Source organism: Coccinella septempunctata, chromosome 1 (genome assembly GCF_907165205.1).
Source record: "Coccinella septempunctata chromosome 1, icCocSept1.1, whole genome shotgun sequence".
NCBI classification, from domain to species: domain Eukaryota; kingdom Metazoa; phylum Arthropoda; class Insecta; order Coleoptera; family Coccinellidae; genus Coccinella; species Coccinella septempunctata.
The window spans coordinates 68,035,249-68,056,198 of NC_058189.1; the positions used below are offsets into that span (position 1 = coordinate 68,035,249).

At 37.8% G+C, this 20,950-nt stretch overlaps 1 protein-coding gene across 3 annotated transcripts in view; it reads right to left on the minus strand.

Annotated features, from left to right (window-relative positions):
- Positions 1–2,727: 2,727 nt before the first annotated feature.
- LOC123310564 (phosphatidylinositol-binding clathrin assembly protein LAP-like) overlaps positions 2,728–20,950 on the minus strand; it is a 36,791-nt gene continuing 18,568 nt past the window's right edge. Inside the window, exons 1-13 of one of the 3 annotated variants that reach the window (XM_044894102.1) lie at positions 19,043–19,109; positions 18,840–18,982; positions 17,130–17,205; positions 15,804–15,824; positions 14,984–15,086; positions 12,577–12,785; positions 12,150–12,256; positions 11,792–12,091; positions 11,453–11,732; positions 9,318–9,395; positions 6,455–6,689; positions 6,211–6,397; positions 2,728–4,420 (exon numbers count right to left, since the gene is read on the minus strand). In XM_044894102.1, coding sequence (XP_044750037.1) covers positions 4,307–4,420; positions 6,211–6,397; positions 6,455–6,689; positions 9,318–9,395; positions 11,453–11,732; positions 11,792–12,091; positions 12,150–12,256; positions 12,577–12,785; positions 14,984–15,086; positions 15,804–15,824; positions 17,130–17,205; positions 18,840–18,982; positions 19,043–19,094 — 1,905 coding nt within the window. In that variant the 5' untranslated portion in view covers positions 19,095–19,109 and the 3' untranslated portion in view covers positions 2,728–4,306. Of the gene's footprint in view, positions 4,421–6,210; positions 6,398–6,454; positions 6,690–9,317; positions 9,396–11,452; positions 11,733–11,791; positions 12,092–12,149; positions 12,257–12,576; positions 12,786–14,983; positions 15,087–15,803; positions 15,825–17,129; positions 17,206–18,839; positions 18,983–19,042; positions 19,110–20,950 lie in introns of those variants that run through there. The other 2 variants (XM_044894084.1, XM_044894093.1) reach the window with 2 other exon arrangements.

Genomic DNA, 20,950 nt, shown 5'->3' on the forward strand with positions numbered 1-20,950 from the left:
CTCGCTTCCGCGGGAAACATCTTATGAGGGCGAATGATGTATTTAATATGTAGTGGCGCTGCCGGGATTGCTCTTCCGATGGCGCGTTTTATTAAATATCGCTTCCGAAAGAACCGAGAGGATATTAACATTTCGTCGGGGTGGATTCGAAGAAATTGCGGGGCTCTTTACGCCTTGTTCCTTTTTATTTCAAGTCCTCCGTCTTCCGTTCGGGAACTTTCCGAGGTTTTGTCAAGTGCTCGGAGCTGGAAAGATATGGAAACGATGAACGATGAAAACTCATTACTACAATTATTTAGTCGATTTTATATTACCTACATCGGCATCGAGCTCAGTTCGCACAATTTTCACTTCACAAAACATTTTCCTGCATGATGAAACTTCAGAATATGACAGCCATAGAATTGAATATAATAACATTGAGTAAACGTGTTTCCATTTTGAAAAATGAATTTGTTTCTGTAGCGAATTATACAAAACTATTCTTGCCTAAGAATAAGAAAGTATACAACCTGAAATAAATGCATGATTAACAGTAGACGCTTTGAATGTTCTACCCATTATAGCATTTTTCTACGGATATCAAGCTGTTACTTTTTTTATTTTGTGTGATTTGACGCATACAACAAAGTTAGACCTAGCTTGCTTTCGTTCACCATACATATACAGAGCGTTTACTCAAGATGAAATATTTCCTGTAGGAATATGGGGTCAAATATGCACTCCTTATTGGGTGTCAAAAATGGGAATTCTTCTCACGATTTCATGATAAAATTGAAAGTTTGAAAGGATAAGGAATATTTACTTGAAATTTTTGATACGTCGATAGTATGTCATCATAAATAAGAGTTACTCTTCCAGAATATGTATCACGTTTAGATCGACGATAATTTTCCTGGAAGATAATCTACTCGAAAATTGATCTTCGAAAAATTCCCAAAAAGTTGAGTTCAGTTAAGACTTCCTCAAGACCGAATGGTTGTGCCGAAATGGATGAAATTTTCAGATTTATTACTAGAATAAATGCTCTTTCAGAATATGTATCAAGTTCAAGTCTACGATAATTTTTCTGGAAGATAATCTACTCGAAAGTTGACCTTCGAAAAATTCCCAAAAAGTTGGGCTTAGTTAAAACTTCCTCAAGACCGAACGGTTGTGCCGAAATGGATGAAATTCTCAGATTTATCACTAGAAGAGTTGCTTTTTCAGAATATGTATCAAGTTTAGGTCTACGATAATTGTTCTGGAAGATAATTTACTCGGAAGTTGACCTTCGAAAAATTCCCAAAAAGTTGGGTTCAGTTAAAACTTCCTCAAGACCGAACGGTTGCGCCGAAATGGATGAAATTCTCAGATTTATTACTAGAATAAATGCTCTTTCAGAATATGTATCAAGTTCAAGTCTACGATAATTTTTCTGGAAGATAATCTACTCGAAAGTTGACCTTCGAAAAATTCCCAAAAAGTTGGGCTTAGTTAAAACTTCCTTTAGACCGAACGGTTGTGCCGAAATGGATGGAATTCTCAGATTCATCACTAGAAGAGTTGCTTTTTCAGAATATGTATCAAGTTTGGGTCTACGATAATTATTCTGGAAGATAATTCACTCGGAAGTTGACCTTCGAAAAATTCCCAAAAAGTTGGGTTCAGTTAAAACTTCCTCAAGACCGAATGTTTGTGCCGAAATGGATGAAATTCTCAGATTTATCACTAGAAGAGTTGCTTTTTCAGAATATGTATCAAGTTTAGATCTACGATAATTTTTCTGGAAGATATCCAACTCGAAAGTTGACTTTCGAAAAATTCCCAAAAAGTTGAGTACAGTTAAAACTTCCTCAAGACAGAACGGTTGTGCGGAAATGGATGAAATTCTCAGATTTATCACTAGAAGAGTTGCTCCTTCAGAATATGTATCAAGTTTAGATCTACGATAATCTAAGATAACCAACTCGAAAGTTCACCTTCGAAAAATTCCCAAAAAGTTGGGTTCAGTATTCAGTTAAAACTTCCTCAAGACCGAACGGTTGTGCCGAAATGGATGAAATTCTCAGATTCATCACGAGAAGAGTTGCTCTTTCAGAATATGTATCACCTCTAGATCTATGATAATTTTTCTGGAAGATACCTAATTCAAAAGTTGAAAAATGGAAAAATTAAAAATTTGATTTTCTGGTAAACAGTGTTAGATAAGCAAACATAGATTTTCGAGCACGGTAAATCTATTGCGAGCAATCTCGAAAGCCTATTTCTCTTAGTTTAGATTTTCATTTCCGAAATGGCATTTTTCAAAAATTGCGAATTTCAATCTGCGATATCTCCTGTTATATTCCTGACCCGATTAAGATCTTCGGTTCCATAATCAGCGTTGACAAGGCTTCCACCCAAGCATAAAAACTCGATTTCGAAAATCTCGATTTTTCGGGTCAAAAATGAGCAATGGGTAATACCCCCCCCCTAAAATGACCTATTTGTCCTTCTGTCCAAAAATAAGGATGTCATGTTACTATCCTAGGATATGAAGTCAATTGAAGTTGTTCTCAAGATTCAAGAAAACCAAGCATTTGATGTGTCAATGGAGATTTGCACTCCAGAAAGCACTTCAAAGTGAATTCTGCATGAAATCATCTCTAAATCTGCCTTACCTGTTTGTCAATTCAATTTCTGAATCCTCTCAAATTCATATACATATTGGTTTGGGCGAAGGATTTGTAACAAAAAATCAAACAATTCACATAATTCATTTATTATTACATTTACTAACAGACTTGTCTCCAAAAGAAGCAAAAATGAATAGGTAAATAGACGTATAAAATAATTCATAAACAGTAGCTAGTCAATACATCTCTTAATGTAAACTCACACTGACAGAAATGTTGGAACACTTGTGCATAAAAAGAAATTGTGCAACAAAGACATCCAAAAACCACCAAGTTGAAACTGCTCACCAAAAACGGAGGCATTAATTGCAACTATAACAATTTTCCAATCCAAAAAAGAAAAAATAGTACGAAATTAAGTTAGAGTACACAGCCAAATAACGTTTTACTCACCGTCCAAGCCCGAAAATTTTTGATGAGCGTTTCGTAAAAACAGTGAATAGGTATGTTTGAATACTTGAGGTTGGTTAGTTTCGAGTGGACCACAATTATTGTCTTGGTACATGAAAAGGGTGGGGCAAGTTTCACCACTTACTCAATTTTCAGTGTAAAGAGTATATCATCTACGAATATTTCTAGAATGGCCGTCTAGTCAACAGCCCAGGCCTTGGTGAAATCACCGTAATCTCATCAAAATCAATTTCTGTACTGAATAAAGGAAAAATGGAACTGAGCATGAATCGTTAAAAATCAATATAAAAATATGTTGCTAAATACTTGTATATTCTGTAGATAGACGTATACATGTTGATATTGCACTCTGCGAGTAGTTTGTTTCTCTTGTTACGTGGACAAACACTTTTTTATCCAAAAATGGCTGTGCTGCGAGTTGAACGAACAACACCAAATGTTCCTTCTTCATCCACATGAACAATAATCTCAAAATTTTTTTGGCTTTTTCCACGAATAAAATGAAGAAGATTATAGCAAAAAAAGATTCACCTGAATCACTTGAATTCTTATAAAAATATTGGATATGACAAAAATCACAATCGATTTTCAACAGATATGTACAAAATATATGTTCTAATAGGGGATAAATGCTTGAAAACAGCACTTGGCAACCTGAGAACCTACGTTAAAACTGTCTAGGAATGTTCGGGTTCAAATTGAAGATCCAATTCAACAATAAACATCTGAATAAACAAACCTTTTTAGAGCCTCATGAATTCGTTGATTTGCACAACTCTTTATTTTCAACTTTTCCATGATATTTCTTAATGTAACAAATAAAACCCCCATATAGGTCTGAATTCCATATAACAAACTTAAATTTATGAAAAAATGGATGATAATAAATATATTTCATTCATTTTTCTAAATTCCCTTGATCAACTTCAATAATCCACTGAAATTTCGACAAAAAATCAAATAACGTGCCGATCAACTTTTATCACAATTTTATTGTCAGTCATTAGACCGGATAATTTTCTCACCCTTAAACAATGGACTCCATCCGAACCCAAAAGAGAGATAAACAACATCCCGGCTTTTCCAAGCATTTTCCGAAATCAATATACGATACAACCTAAACTACATACATTATTGTACCCATGATTGTTTCAATATTTTTAAATTCCGAAATATCTATATACAAAATACAATAGTTTCGATATATTATGGCATAAAATACTTTCGTGTTTGGGGATTCAGTGAAACAACAAGGACTGCTGTTGCGCCATCTGGTTGGCGTTCGGCGACATGGCGCCCATCTGCGGCATCTGGGGCATCATCACCGCGTTGCCCACCATGGGGCGCATCACCTTCGAAGGGAGAATGAATGTCATTAGAGATAGGTTCACCTCACAACCATTAATTCGTATTTAAATCAAATTTTGTTTAATTGAGATTACACTTCAACAATGATTTGATAAGAAACAGAATAAAAAAAAGAAGATACATCAAAATAAAAAAATATTGTAACCAGTCTGGCCCTGTTCTTTCTAGAAACTGCGAGAAAGTTTCCAGCGCCTATATAGAATAAGTCTTTGACTTGTACAAATATTTTAACGGTAGATTCTCCAGGTCAAAAGAAAAACTTTTTTCCTTTACCATTTTTTCCGATCCGGCCCTGATAAAAAGATATAGCCATTTTAAGTTTTCATAATGAGCTATGCCACCCCTAGAGAAACAAAATTCCCTTCAGAATAACAAGCTAAATCTGTGACACTGCTCGTCTGTGGATCTTAAACAGAGTTGAATTCAGCCAAAATATCCAATTTTTCAAATTTCGAAGATACTTGTTGATTTTTTAACATCAAATTAGTCGAAAATGGCGCATTATAGGCGAAATATGAGGAAAACTTTCAAATATTCATTAGATTGTGTCCAATTTGGTTTCAAGAGTTGGGTTTTTTGAATTTTTGGTATTTTTATGGTACGTAATGGTTATAATGAGAAAACTGGAAGACGTGGGTAACATCTTGTATTCGAAAAAGATTCATCAGATAAACGAAAAACTATATTGCGAAATTAAGTTCATTCGATAAAACCGTTTGTGAGATGAAAAAAAAATTTTCTATGGTTTTTCAAGAGCCTGTATTAAACCGAGCCGATTCGGGAAAAATGATATAGGAAAAAAGTGTTTCTTTCGACCTCAAGAATCTACTGGATTGATTCAGATGCATACCACCGCCGATATGAATATCAACAAGTGTTACGATCTGAATCGAACTAGCCAATTTGCCATCGTCAGGGCCCTAAATGGAGTACGCTCCATCGAAGAAAAGCAGATGCTGACCATGGTTTCGGTCTCATTTGACCTTGCCCGAGCAACATAGCTTCTTCTCTGATTGAGAACGTTTGGAACTGATGGACTCTTATTCAATACTGGCTCTGTGTTACTGGATAGTACTCAGTAGCGCTTGCCAGTATTGAATAAGAGTCCATCAATACATCAATTCTAAACGTTCTCCATCAGAGAAAAAGCTATGTTGCTCTGACCAGGTCAAATGAGACCGAAACCATGGTCAGCATCTGCTTTTCTTCGATGGAGCGTGCTCCATTTAGGGCCCTGACGATGACGATGGTTAGTTCAATTCAGATCGTAACACTGGTTGATATTCATATCGGTGGGTGGTGTGCATCTGAAGAAATCCTTAATATTGTATTCACTGCCTTCCCGTTTAGGCATGATCGTTCTTGATGATTAATATTAGTGTAAATAAATAGTCTTAATCAAAATAGGACGTTTTAATTAATTGAAGAGAACGTTACAATATCACTGACGAACCGAACCTGCAACATCAATAAAACTACAATTATGTTGGAGGTTGCAGCTGTGTGTATGTTCTTCGTTGCGTGAAGCACGTCCACATTGACAGAACGACGCAAACGTCATACAGTTTTATAGGTTATATTCGTCAGTTAGCACTCGGCCTAAGATATCATTGATTTGTTAATAAATAATAAAGGTTTGGTCCCCTTCTTTCTTTAACTTTCAGATTGTTTTGGAACTTAATTGAATTAAAAGAACCACACCTCAATTTATTTTTATTAAATGAACTAAAGACGGAAAGAAATGGCCTATACATATTTAGGTAAAACTCCTTACCATCACTGGCTGAACTGTTGGTATTGAAGGAAACGCAGGCGGTTGTAAAGTTGATGCGTTGAAGGTGGGACTGGTCATGGACTGATTCATCGGTTTATACCCGGCGCCAGTCGTCGCGGACATGGGCTGTGGCGTCCAACTGTTGCCGGTCTTCGAACCGCCCTTCGGGGAATTCCACTGAACGCCCCTGAAAAAAAAATAAACATCTAGATCTCTGAACTGAAAACGAAGTGAAGCCTCTTACTTCACTGGTTGCACCCTGGGGTTTATGGTAAGATTTTCCGCCAGGGAGGCGAGGCTGGATTCTAGATCTCCAGAAACCAACTTTCCGCTGTCGGGATTGTTGTTGCCGTTAGTGTTGAACTGGTTTTTGGCGTTCGTGTTTGTCGGCGAGGGGTTGTTCGTGTTGTTGTTGAACAAGTTCATTCCGTTGCCAGCGGACATGGGTTGGAGTACGCCGCCTAATCCATCGAAATTATCTGCAAACGGAAGGGCTAATGATAACTTCATAAATAAGTTTGTCACGTGAATGAATCGAGAATCTTTTTATGATTACAATTTGATCAAGCATCTTCGACCACAAATTATTAAATAACTTGAACGTCACAAAAGAATGTACTCCATCTTGATGACGGATTAAATTCTTTACAACAATAAGTGATTATAATAAATTTTTCTCATTTTCAGGATAGAAGATACTTCATTGAAGCCATACAAAACTGAATTCAGAGCAAAGAACGAAAACAAAAAATTAAAAGACACACAAACATAAAAATAAGAAGAATTCTGCAACAGTGAAAATTTGTTCATCGGTCAGCTGACTGCACATTTCCAGAAGAGTAACCAGATAGACCACAAGTGAAACTTCCTGAAATTCAAACAAAATACCAAAAAATGAATTCGTTACTATGGTACAACAGTCAACATGCCTACCCTACAATTCACTTGTCGAGTTCAACAAAATATCTATGGAAGTTTCACTTCAGGAGAAACTTTTTTAAATGGAATGAGCATGCTGAAAAATGCACTGCCCAAAAATTGAAGTGGATACTCGAGAGAAAATTTACTTTTGCACTGAAAATTCGATTCAACGCACTTTTAGCACTTCAATAAGATTTTCAGTGTTTCCATGAGGAAAGGCGTACTTCTGGGTATTACAGGGATACAAAATATGGTCCTCATGACACTAAATGACTTAATTTACGAAAATTACAAGAAATTCACTTCTTGCAAGTGTAGGTATGATATTTTTTTGTGGCACGTATGTGCGATGAATAGATTATTGCAACTGAAAATTGATTGTCACGACTGTTCAGAAGCCTTACAACTTATAAATTAGTGTGTTGGTTAAACGAAGGTTTAACTCAACAAGAAGTTGCATGGCATTAACGAAATGGATTGGCAAACTTCCTCTCCAGACCGGAATTGTTTTGAACATGAATGGTCTGCAATTTCACAGCAATTACACCGCATACCTGACCCACCGCAGACATTACAACAACTCGACAATGATTTTACGGACATTTGGCAAAATATTACTCAAATTTTCATTTATAACCTCATTGATACAGTAACGAATAGATCAAGAGCCCTACAGAACGATAGAGGAGGCTCTACGCGATATTAAACTTTGATTTCAGGTTTTTGTAACAGAAGGGACCTTTTTTAAGCCTACAGACACCACCAAGTGGGATCTTAATTAGGTTTATTTCTCTACTATGTTGTCGCTCTAAATCAATCTTGCGCAATGTTGCCATTTCAGGCAAGTTAACCGTAGGTGGACACCTAACTCAATCCTCCCTCTACATGTACGCAAATTATCCACTTCAACATTTGAGCAGTGTTTATAAGAGATCTGCAATGAAGAATCCACCTAAAGAACCAAAACTTCCGCACTGCAGTTCACATCAGAACTGAACAGTGCGATTTTAGTGACAGTCTGAAGCTTTGGGCGTAGCTAGGGAGGGTCAAGAGTGGTGTTTGCTAGCCAGTGAGCTGAACAAGCACCAGAAGACGAAGTATGAATGTGAACATAACGCAAACGAAATTTTTTAACCTAAAGAAAAGCAGTGCCTACCCTGTAACCTCAACTAAGCTACGCCCAAATCTGTAACTATCCTTAACGTTACCCAGTCCTTTCTGACCTTCTCTTGGCTTCGCTAAAACTGATCCACAGTCAGCAAATGGGATCATTTGAAAGAAAGGAATTGTTTAGTGAACAGAAATCAATGCAACCAAGCCAAAGAGTGCTGTGTCTACAGTAGACCTTCATTTGCAGATCTCGCAAATACAATACATACATACAAAACACACCGACGGGCAATGTATCACCTTCATCTTCATCAAGACGTATACACCGTGTAACATATACTAATCCAGCTACAGTGAACACAGACATTGTTTGTTGGTTATTGTCGTTCGATACGTGACGGACATCTAGCAGTAGTAACATCAGAGGGACCTCGATCGGTCAGCCTTCTCGTTTATTTAGGTCGCTCGACTCTACCTCTTTTTGAAAATAACTTAGCACGGTATGAATGGGCTTATCGTTCGTTGGTGAATCGATATCTAAGAGGGGCGGTTCCGAATCTTCTACTAAGAATGGATTGTACGAGCTTGAGCTTGCGTTAGTCTCTTCGGCAGCTTGTGGAAGAAAATGGTAGTATTAGACATGGATGAGGTTGAAATCCTCCCAGTGAAACTATGATGAAGAGTTTCTTTGAAGATTTTCATAGAGCAATTTCAAGAGAAATTGTAGTCGGTGTAAAAAGATTAAATACTTAATTACGACGTTTCACTGGGAGGAATTAAGCCTGTTAGTTCGCCGATAATCAAAAGTGAAAAAATACCATGCAAAACGGCACTGCATGAATCTTGTTGTGACGATAATAAAAGCGCACTTTCCTCAGTTCCTGCCGCAAATCGATGCGAAAAAGTTGTGAAACTGTATGGTTGTTGAAAATGAGCAATGAAAACATTTAATCAAGTGATGTTTGCGTAGTGCACACATTCAAAATTGCATGCCACTTGGGTGAGATGTGCATATTTCTTTGTGTGACTACTACTCGATAATATGCTGGTGGTGCGTTCGGGTGGAGGTTACTTACTTTTAGGTTCGGAACTGCCGAACACCGAGGCGAAGTTGGTATCTGACACAAACGAGCTGTTGGACACCATACTTTGACCTAGAAGAGAATCCGATTGAAATGCCTTCAAAAGTTACAAATTCAAGAAAAATGTTGGCTTTGTCAATCTGAAGGATCAGTAAAGTATATAGAGTAGAGTAGGGTAGAGTACAGTAAAGTAGCATAGAGTAAGGTAGAGTTAAGTAGAGTAGATAATAGTATCATAGAGAACAGTGGAGTAGCGACGTAGAGTAGAGTAGAGTACGGTAGATTAGCGCAGTGTGGAGTAGTGTAGAATATAGTATTTTAGGGTAGAAAGTAGCATGGTAGGGTGGTATAGAATGGAATTTAGTGTGATACAATAGATATATTAGAAAAGAGTAGGCTAGGATAGAGTAGAGTAGAGTCGGAGTAGGTAGAGTACAGGATGGGCAAAATTCGTTGTCTACTGAGGGGATCTCGAGAATTATAGCACCTAGAAGAAAACGGATGACACATTTCCGACTCTTTTTCAGAGAAACAAAGAATGGTGAAAGCTGTAGCCTCCTACGATTCCAAGTTTTCGAGTTATTAGCAAAAGAATGAAATTTTGACGATTTCGAAAAGTTCTCATAACTTTTATGCTTTTGAAGTTACAGATCTGAAACTTGAACCGTCTACAGTCTACACTTTTTCACGTAGAATCCACTGACGAGTGACGAGCTCAAAATATTTTTTCATTTCGAATCAATACGCGAATTTTCGTTTTTTTGCATGCAAACTTTTATTGAATTTGTAATTTCTTTATTTGGAAAAAATCTTTTGTCAGTAGATTCTACCTATAAAAGTGCCTAAGAAGGTTCAAGTTTCAGAAGAGTTCGGAAATGAGTTGTCTGTTTTTTTTCCAGCTCTTATAGTTTTCGAGATGCCTTCAGTAGACAACGAATTTTGCACACCCTGTACAGTAGACTGGATTAAAGTGGAATGGTTTACAGTTCAGTAGAGTAGAGTATAATAACGTAAGTATAATAGAGTCGAGTGGAGCTACGTATAGTAGAATAGAATAGAGTGGAGTGGAATGGTGTATGGGGTAGAATAAATAAAATGGGGTGGAGTAGGATGGAGTCGAATGGAGTGGTGTATAGTAGAGCAGAGTAGAATAGAGCTGCGTAGATAAGAATAGCGTAGAGTCTAACAGAGTAAAGTAGCGTCGAGTAGAAAAGATTAGAGTGGAGCAGAATAGAGTAGAGGATATATTAGAGTAGAATAGAGTGGAGTGGAATTGAGTGTAATAGAGTAGATGGAGTGGAGAAGAGTAGGCTAAGGTAGGGTAAGCTAGGAGAGAATAAAGTAGAGTACGGCAGAGTGGAGTAGATTGGAGTCGTGTTTTATAGAGTTGAATAGAATAGAGTAGAGTGTAGTGCAGTGAAGTGAGATAGTGTATAGTAAAGAAAAATAAAGTAGGGTAGAATAGAATGGAGTGGGATAGAGTATAGTAGAATATAAAAGAGTAGCGTAGAGTAGAATAGAGGACAGAAGGGTAGATCAGAGTAGAATAGAGTAGAGTGGAAAAGAACAGAGTATGACAGTGTGAAGTGCGGTGGAGTAGAATAGCACGGGGAAGAGTAGAATGAAGTGGTGTTTAGTAGAGTAGAATAGGATAGAGCAACGTAGAGTAGAATAGAGTAGAGTAGCGTAGTGTTGAACATAAAATAGAATAGAATAGAAAAGAACAGAGTATGATAACTGGAGTGGGGAGGATTAGAGTAGAGTATAATAAAGTAGAGTAAAGTGGAGTAGAGAAGAGTGAAGTAGCGTAGGGTAAAGTAGAATGGGGTAAAGAATAAAATAAAATGAAGTAGAGTAGATTATGATAGAGAAAAATAGTAGAGTAGAGTAAGAAAGATTAATGTAGAGTGCAGTGCAAATATAGAGAAGTTAAGTTAAGTCTAGTGAAGTGAAATGAGGTAAAATCGAATATAGAGAATTCAATCTGCGAGCTAGTACCCTAAACAAAATATCAGAAAATATTTCTGTAGCACAATTCCTATTCACTTCTGAACAATACACGAAGAGCAACACTATTTCTCGATTTGACAACTAATAGTTGATTCGCAATACGAAAAATGTATCCTTACCGTTTGGCGCCCATGCATTGTTATTCCCAGCGGCGAAATTGGCAGTGCCCATGATAGGCTGCTGTTGTTGCTGTTGCGCGTTGGAAAAAGCGTCCATGAAAGGATTGGAGAGTTGCAAGAGATCGTCCGAAGGCTTGGACTGCATATGCGACACGTTGTGCTGTTGCAAGACGTTCGGCTCGGCGGAAAATAGATCCAAGGCGGCGGCGCTCGGGGTACTGACCGAAGACGAAGAATTGCTCATGAAGGGGTTGCCACCCGATGTGGGAGAGACCTTCGACTGGAAAAAAATGCGAATTTTCCATCACCGATCTTCGTACGAGATCCAATAGGACTTACCTTAAACTGATTCATCGCGGCTTCTTCTTCGAGCAACGCCTGCAGTTTCAAGTTCTCGTCTATGCCATTCGAGAGATTGTCGAACTTGCTGTTGGCGATAGTTCCGAAGGCGCTACTGGTAGACGTGAGGGCGGTGACGCCGGACTTGACGTTTTTCTGGTTACTGGACGATTGAGAGGAAGCGGCCGAAGACGAACTCTTCTTTCCTTCCATCTGCGACAGGTGTTGCTCCAGAGCCTCGAGCAGGCTGCTTGGCGCCTTCGTGAGATCCGGGATATTCCCCTTATCTATTCCGACATTCTGCGGGAAAAAATAGTGAATATTAAAATCCGGGAATGAATTTCGGGAACGTCTTTACCTCTGCAACTTTGAGAAATTCCGAAACTCTGTCCATCCTGACCAGGAACTTCTTGTATATGTCTAACGCCTCCTTGCACTGCTTCTTATTCATGTCGAAGAATTTCTCTGAAAAAATTCCAGTTGTAACAAGTCGAATTGGATTTTCAGAATTCATCATCAGGTAGGATTTGGAATTTGCAAGATCGATATCCTGAGCTTGAACATAATGCTCAATTTTTGTAGAAAAAATGCCATTTTTATTTTGACGTATAATTTTGCTCCCAATAACTAAATTTCCCCCCCTCTGCTGGGTCAGCAAGTTTCAAAGAAAGATTGACCTATTCGAGCATTTTTCTTCAAAGTAGCAAATATGGAAGATATAAATTTTGTGCGTTACATAACTCACTCTGTACAGTTTCGACTCTGAACATAAACGTGAAACCAACCTAATAAATTTATGATTCCATCGTTATAACCGGCGAAAAGTCGGATTAGATCCTTGAAGAGCAGCATGAAGCACATGTTGATGATGCCGTTCGTTAGATCGTTTGAGGAACATTCGAACTCCAGGAGTACGTCCAGTTGATTCTGGAGTACCGGTAAAGTCTTCAACAGCTTGTCGGTGTTCATCGTCCTGAGCATCCCATCCTCTTTTCTGCGGAATTACATAGAATTATCGTAGTCATCGTCAGAAAATAGTGTTGGACTTTCATAAAAAAAATTTTTGAGCATCTTCTGCTCAGATACAGCCCTCTTAAGTTGGCATCTGAAAATGGTGGAATTTGAAAACATGTCCTGGATATTGAAAACGACAAATCTGAGCGATTGTTAAATCTACGCAATTGCAGAGTAAAGTAAACATTATTTCCGCCATAAATTCCATGATGAAATAGTTTCTTGTTTTCAACGAACGATTTCCCAACGACAGTTTCATCTTTATTAATTATTTATAAAATTACAGCAAGTCGATGATTCATCCTTTCTCAGAATCTAAACGGATTGTAACTATTCATTTTCATGTTCGGGACACAGCAGATAACAAAGTGAACGTGACCAGACAGACAATGAGGGATTTATTCAGTCTGTTCTTCGACCGTGTTAACATTGTTAACAGCTCAAAGGTACAATAATCGCGGGGGCTTAAAATTCAACACGCTGGCGCAAAATTAAATGGGTTGAGGATGGGGAAGAAGCTGTACGTACGAATGAGAAAAAATCGAAGTAACTTAAATATTCATGCAAATGTTTCTGGTGAAATAGGGTTTTCTACTGAGGGTGGATCCATTAACCTGGACCTGCGATTTCAGAAACACTAGCAAGGAAAGTCTAGCGGGCTAAAATAGTTCACGTAAAATAGCAGCCTTTCGCCTGTCAACATCAACCATTTCCAGGTGACCAGTAACATATCTGTTATGTTTTCTTGGGTGGCCTTATAGGGAACTTGGTTATGTGTTATTCTTCTGTAACCATTACTTGTCTGATACGATATTTTGAGATGTGCCTGTGCTGTATCCGAATTATTTCCACATTTTGTTGAAGTTAATGTTCTAGCTCCATGATATCCACGTATTATATTTGTAACTTTGTTCTATATTTGCTATGTATCAGTTTCAGATCATAGAGAGAGTAAGACACCATTAATGTTTCAACTACGATGCAAGACGTAAACAAAAATGGAGATTGTGAGAAATGCCATTGACACCGTTGTTTTTATTAGTTGATTTGTATTTATTATCATTTAATCACATCAATGTATTACATATAGATCTCTTTTGTAAAAAATATTTGCCTGATCCATATTTGAGCTATTTATGCCCTCTTCAGAAAGGGCATGTGTTCCTTGTTTGAGGCGGACATAGGAGCATAGCTGCTATATAACTATTCTATTGACAAAACCAGAATCCTGGTAAGTCCGCCAGAAAGCCTTCAAACAGGTATCAGCCTGGAGGATGAAACTCTAGAACTGGTCGAGCAGTTCAAATACTTGGGAAGCTTCATAAACACTAGGGCTAACCTGGACACGGAAATACACAACCGTATCAATTCGGCATCACGGGCATTCTAGAAGCTAAAGGACGGAGTGTTGGAAAATCATGACCTCAATCTGAAGACCAAGACAGCTGTTTACAAAGCAGTGGTCCTACCAACGCTTCTAAGACAAATAATGCACATCAGATGGTCTTGCACTCTTGCAGCGCGCGAGTTGTATAACAATTGAGACTCAAGGAACGAAGGCCCGACTCAGATGGAGCTGCCACATTCTAAGGATGCAAGACACAAGACTCCCCAAAATATCTCTGTAAGGCGAATTCACAGAGGGAGCTCTGAAACCAGGAGGCCAGTATAAGCGTTTTAAGGATATACTGCATCAATCCCTAAAATCAGTTAATGCCGATCATAACTGGGAACAACTAGCATTAGACATATCACAGTGGAGTCTTTGGGACACAGTTATAATGGAGACTCGAGAAGGATACAGCGGCGGCCAGATCTAGTTGGTAACACTATCCATGCCATGCCAGGAGTGTGGAAGGATCTGTAGGTCACGGATGGGTCTCTCCAGTCACAGGAGGGCACACAGCCGCAAGTAGCCCTAAGAAATTATAAGTTTGATCGCACCGATAGTTTTGTTTTTGATCCTTTTTGTAGATTTATTCTCGGTAACGGGATACAGCAATGATAATGACTAATGTTCTATATTTGTGCTCTGAATGCTACATTTGAGTTACAAATCAAGGAACACTAGATATATTTCTGCTATATAGCTGCTCTGTAACGTAGTCACCTGGGTTCTATTGAAAATCACTTTATATCTTGTTGAGAACATAACGAGGGCAACTTTTCAGTACTTACCCCCTCTTGATCTTGCAGAAATCGAACGCCACCGTCCTGTACGAAATGGCCTTCTCGTTGAGATACTTCGCGTATCGTCGGATGAAAGGGGACATGTCATATCCTGAAAAAAAAACATTTCGAATGGGCGATGGGATCTCCACAGTTACGAGCATGCAAACCCAGGAATAATACGAAACAAGGAAACCCAGCCGGTCGGCGGCTTTGAAATGATTACTGAAAACTAAGCAAGCGAAATAAAATGTTAGGGGTAAATCCGCCAGCGTGGAAGAGAACTCCTACTGTCTTCTTGGAAATGCGGGATATTAATGAGAGTGCAGAAGAAGCCCGTTTTAAATTAATTTCGTGCACGTTGGATCATGAAATATGACGAACCGAGTGCTGTAGGAATCTTTTTTCATTTCTCTCGTGAAAGATGAGAGAAAATTCGTTTTTCACGCGTTTTTTCAGTGGGCATTAGTAAAAAATACTTTCATTCTGTTGAATCTGAATCCCACTGATTTATTTACTATCATCATTGGAATGAGAGTTGAAATGATACTAATTTTTTTCGCTTAGCATATTAGCATGATCTTCATTCGCAATATCCATCCAGTTCTTTTTATATTTGTACTCGTTCGCGGATGGTGAAGTCTTCGGAATATTATTTTTAAGAGGAACACAATTTTCTCAGATTCTATCATCAATACATTCTACCATACAACTAAATACCATGCATTTGCGGCTTTCTTCTATTATAAGAAAATAAGTAAAAAAAAATAGCCACTTCAAGCTCAAAAGAACGAAAAACAAATTTGGATGTTCTACATTAACAACTCACCATTTTTATGTCCTTGGTTTCCTTTTCAACAAAAAAAATCATTAATAGTTTAGAACGACTCTCAAATTTACTAATAGCTTTCATCCACGATCATGATGATATACAAAAATCGAACTTGAACACTTTTCACTGGTTGTCTATCAAACGATCATTAATCACTTGCTATTTATGAGCCATTATTCACTGGTGTATGAAATTTCATCGTCACAACCACATAGATTTCTATGAAGCAACATAGAATTGACAGAAGTTGCCGTATAGAGTATTGAGATGTTGAAATGAATACAGATTGAAAATCATGTGCGATATTCTGGAATAAATTTTGTCATAATCGTGGATAAAATACAGTATTCTCTACAGACAGCGACCATTCGACATACTGCGTTAATTATTATACTACACATGGTAATTAAAAGAGTGAAACGATAAAAGTTTCAAAGAAGTTATAGAGTGAAAGAATTTACATGACAATAAAGAATTTTCCTTTCATAAAACCCAATCGAACGCGTTTTTTTTTTTTTAATTTACTAACTGTGAATGGCTCAATAGGCGCCAAGCGTTGGGTGAATCCTTCTGTCAGTACTATATAGTATATTTAATTGTTCAGGAAACGACCATAAGGGAAGTTTATAAGTATCATAAAACTCCTATAAACTGTTATCGTCTAATAGTAATCACACGCATTTTGGCGGAATATCGTCACTTCTGACGTGAATGTAGCTTTTAAGTACGCGTCTACCAAGTACGTAAATGGGAAAGCTAACGTCGACGATAACATAATGTTTCTGGTGAAATGTGCTTCTGATTTAGGAGCGGAAGAAAAATTCGATATTTTTCTAGTCCAACTATCTTCCGAGAAAGAAGGATTACCGAGTTGTTAGTGACAACACAAGGAAGGAAAGAAGGAATCGAAATAATTTATTACGCCGTTAATTGGCTTAATGAAATTACGCGACAAATCTACTCTTTCAAGAATCGATACCAGCATCTTACGGAAGACGAAGAAATTAGTTTGTGAAACAGATATCCGATCAGCTGATTCTCCCCTCTTCCCTCTCCCACTCCCAAAAAGACCCAACATCCAACCCATAATCGATAACTACAGATTCCAATGCGTAGAAAGTGTTTCGCTCTTGAAAATACATCTTCAGGTGGACGAGAATTCAGCTGTTCATTCTCTGCCTTTATAACCCTGTTTTGAAAACGAAACAAAATTATGAAACCGTTGATTTATCCATCCTCGACTAACTCTGATCTTACAACCATGAAGGTGCTTCAATGTTTCCCGTTTCTGTGTTTTTTTCCCTCATTACAAACAAGACTAACCTTGAACTCCACTCTTATCTAAAAAATTGCTGAGCTGGAAGGTGCTATTGCTGGATGCCAGGTATTGTGTGAATCTCTGAAAAATAAATGCAACTTTTATGATTTCATCCTAAAATGTCGGAAAATGCATGAAATAATTTTATTATTTTTGATTTGATTCATCTTTATCTTCACCCATCTGAAGATGTTATAGCGAAACACTTATGAGGATTGAATAACTCATCCTGATCAAAATCAGGTAGTAAAATTTATTTTTTCGATTACCTGTAGTCGCCTCACTGGTGAAAAGTAAACTCCTCCTTTACCTTTTCCTTCACCCACCGTATGCTATCGATCTATCGAAACACGTGTAGTGATTAAATAGTGATCCTGGTGATCTACAACGCTGTACTAATAACATGTCCAGGTGGGCGAAGGTAAAAGTTGCGTTTACCTTCCACCAGTGAGGTGTCTACAGGTAATAAAAAAAAAGATAATTGAACTACCCGATTTTCATCGGGATGAGCTATTTAATGCTCATAAGTGTTCCGCTATAGTATATTCGGATGGGTGAAGGTAAAGGTAAAGGAGGAGTTTACCTTCAATCACCTGAGAATCATTCTACCGAAACACCTTTGGTGATTAAATAACTCATCCAAGTGATCTATAGCGATATACCCATAGCATCTTCAGGTGGGTGAAAGTAAAAGTAAAGGAGGAGTTTACCTTCACCCACCTGAGAATCATTCTACCGAAACACCTTTGGTGATTGAATAACTCATTCAAGTGATCTATAACGATATACCGATAGCATCTTCAGGTGGGTGAAGGTAAAAGTGGAGTTTACTTTCACCAGTGAGACGAGTGATAAAAGAATTGAACTAAGAGTTCAATCCCCACATATGTTTCGCTATAACATCCTCAGATGGGTGAAGGTAAACTCCCTCTTTACCTTTACCTTCACCCATCTGAATTTGTTATAGCGAAACACATGTGGGGATTGAACTCTTAGTTCAATTCTTTCATCACCTGTCTCACTGGTGAAAGTAGACTCCACTTTTACCTTCGCTTAGGTAAAGGTAAAGGGGGAGTTTACCTTCAACCACCTGATAATGCTATCGTTTTAGCAAAACACCTGGGGGTATTGAGTAACTCATCCTAGTGAATCAGGTAATTTAGTTTTTGGGTCAGTGAAGGTAAAAGGTAAAGTTTACCTTCACCCAAAAGGTGCTATGGGTCTAGTGAAAAGCGTGTAGTGATTGAGTAACTCATCCTAGTGATTTAAACCGATAGTGGGTAAAGGTAAAATAGGAATTCACCTTCTATCAGTGAGGTAGGCGTCTGCTGGTGAAAAAAATCTTTCTAGAATGTCATTAGAATGAGTTGGTTAATCCCCACACGTGTTTCGCTAGAATGATAGCGTCTTCACCAGTAGGGATTAAGTAACTCATCCTAGTTAATCAGGTAATTCGGTTTCTGTATGGGTGAAGGTAAAGGTAAAGAAGGTGTTTCTTCACCCACCTGAAAATGCTATCGTTCTAGCGAAACAAGCGTGGGTATTGAATGACTCATCCTAGTAAATCGTAGTTTTTTGTCCAGACGACTACCCCACTAATGAAAGCTCTTTTCGAAGAACCGTCATGTTAAATAATAAAACGAAGGCTTGTCCCCCCCGTATACGCTCCAATATCGATCTGGACAACATAATCCATAAAATCCAACTGGACTCACCTCATTTCCGTAACACATCATGTGATGGACAGTTACCAGAGCCTTGTAAACCACCACCCAATTAGTATTTTGTGACCTCTCTATGAGTAGATTGGCTAGTTGTGGGACTGATATGTTCGGTTCGTTGGTACAATGTAATAAATCTGCAAACGGAAGAAAAATTCATCAGTTGAAAATAACCATCGATTCCAGTTAGTCTACACCTCGAAAATAGGTCGAACGACTCTCTTTTACATAAACTTCCAAATCCGACATCGTTTCAGATCCAAATGAATTTAATATAATCATTCCGAGGTCGAACCCGCATCGAGTTGGCGTTTTGTGGTTTGCCTTTGATTGAGCAACGTATACAGCGCGTCGCGGTTTTCGAAAAATTATCAATATGTTCTCGAGTGGAAAGAATTCGTAAAAAAATCATTACTGGACTTCAAGTTTAGCATAACTGGTTACCAAGTAATTATTAGAATAATCGTAATTAGTATCGCTCGTTTTGGATGTTCATTTACTCTATTTGTGGCTTGACCATTTAGGGGCAATTACCAGTAGAAATTATATCATTGCAATCCTGATTTGGGATGGTGAAAGTTGGATATTTCGAAGAGCTTGAAGATATTGAATCTTTTCATGAAATTTGCAGCGTTTTTATCGAGTGGATAAATGTCTCGCCTTTCGATAGAAGTTTTTAGTGTGCACCTATAATAGACGAATCAAGCATTCTCACTGATAAGATCGAGGTGCGTTATCTTTTACATAACAACACAAATGGGGTATTGGGTGGGCGTAACTTATATCGAACAATGATGATCGTAATATTATCGTATCTCAGACCACCCCCAAAACTTCGGCGTCGGATTGCGACTGATAACATTGCAATGTCATTGCTGTTCCGAAAACGATCCGTTTTATCGGGGTCACGGCAATTAAAGCGGTTGGTAAATCGAACGTTTCTGGGCAGATTCCGAAATTTGATGAATGGATCTTTTTGTTCGAGAAACGTCGTAGTTTGTGGAATTTCATGAAGAAATAATTCCATCTCCTTCATGATGAAGTTATAGATTGTCGAATTCGGCTCGTTCTCTTCTAATCGACCCGACCGAGCATATACAGTGTGTCAATTCGAGAACGTGCCGCCTTTAATATCTCGGTCCCCTTGCAAAATAAAAAAAATGGTGATCTCTTTTTACGAAATAATTAGATATCAGAAAGCAAACCGTAAATATCGTGATGCGTTTTCCAGCGTTGCTGAAAAATATATCGCTATATCTTGGTTTATGTTCGAGACATTCGAAAAATTCCAAACCATTATTTTTTTTGGTTTATGTGATACTCCTAACGGATTATAGGAATTAATCATCATTTCAGAGAAATACTCGGTGAGTCTTTGACTCGTACAAATATCGCAACAGAGGATTCTTGAGGTCAAACGAAACACCCTATACCATTTTTTCCGATTCGGTCCTGATAAAAATATATAGCTATTTTAAGTTTTCATAATGAGCTGTACCACTCCTGGAAAAACAGAATTACCTTCAGAATAACAAGCTAAATCTGTGACTCTACACATCTATGGATCTTTTAAACAGAGTTGTATTCAGTACCCAATTTATCCATGATCTGCTTTCTGATATCTAATTATTTCGAAAAAAGAGATCTAGGTTCCTCTAAGACTTTTTTCTCTACGTCTTATAGTTCTTGAGATGCTCTCGGTAAGTATCGAATTTGGTCAACTTATTACAGGGTGTCCCAAATTCGATGTCCAGTGAAGGGATCTCGGAAACTAGAATAGTTAGAGCAAAACCGATTAGACGTTTCCGAGTTCTTTTTTGGGGAAATAAAGAACGTTAAAAACCGTTGCATCCTACGATCCTTCGTTTTCGAGATATCAGCAGAAAATGAGATTCTGACGATTTCGAAAAATTCTCATAATTTTTCTGTCTGCGAAGTTACAGATCTGAAAATTGAACTTTCTACAGGCACTTTCTTACGAAAAATCCACTGACGAGCTCAAAAACTCATTTTTCTGTTCTAGATTTCGAATTACCTACATATTAGGCTAACTATCATTGAATTTGTTATTTTTTAATATGAAAAAAATTGTTTGATAGTAGAAT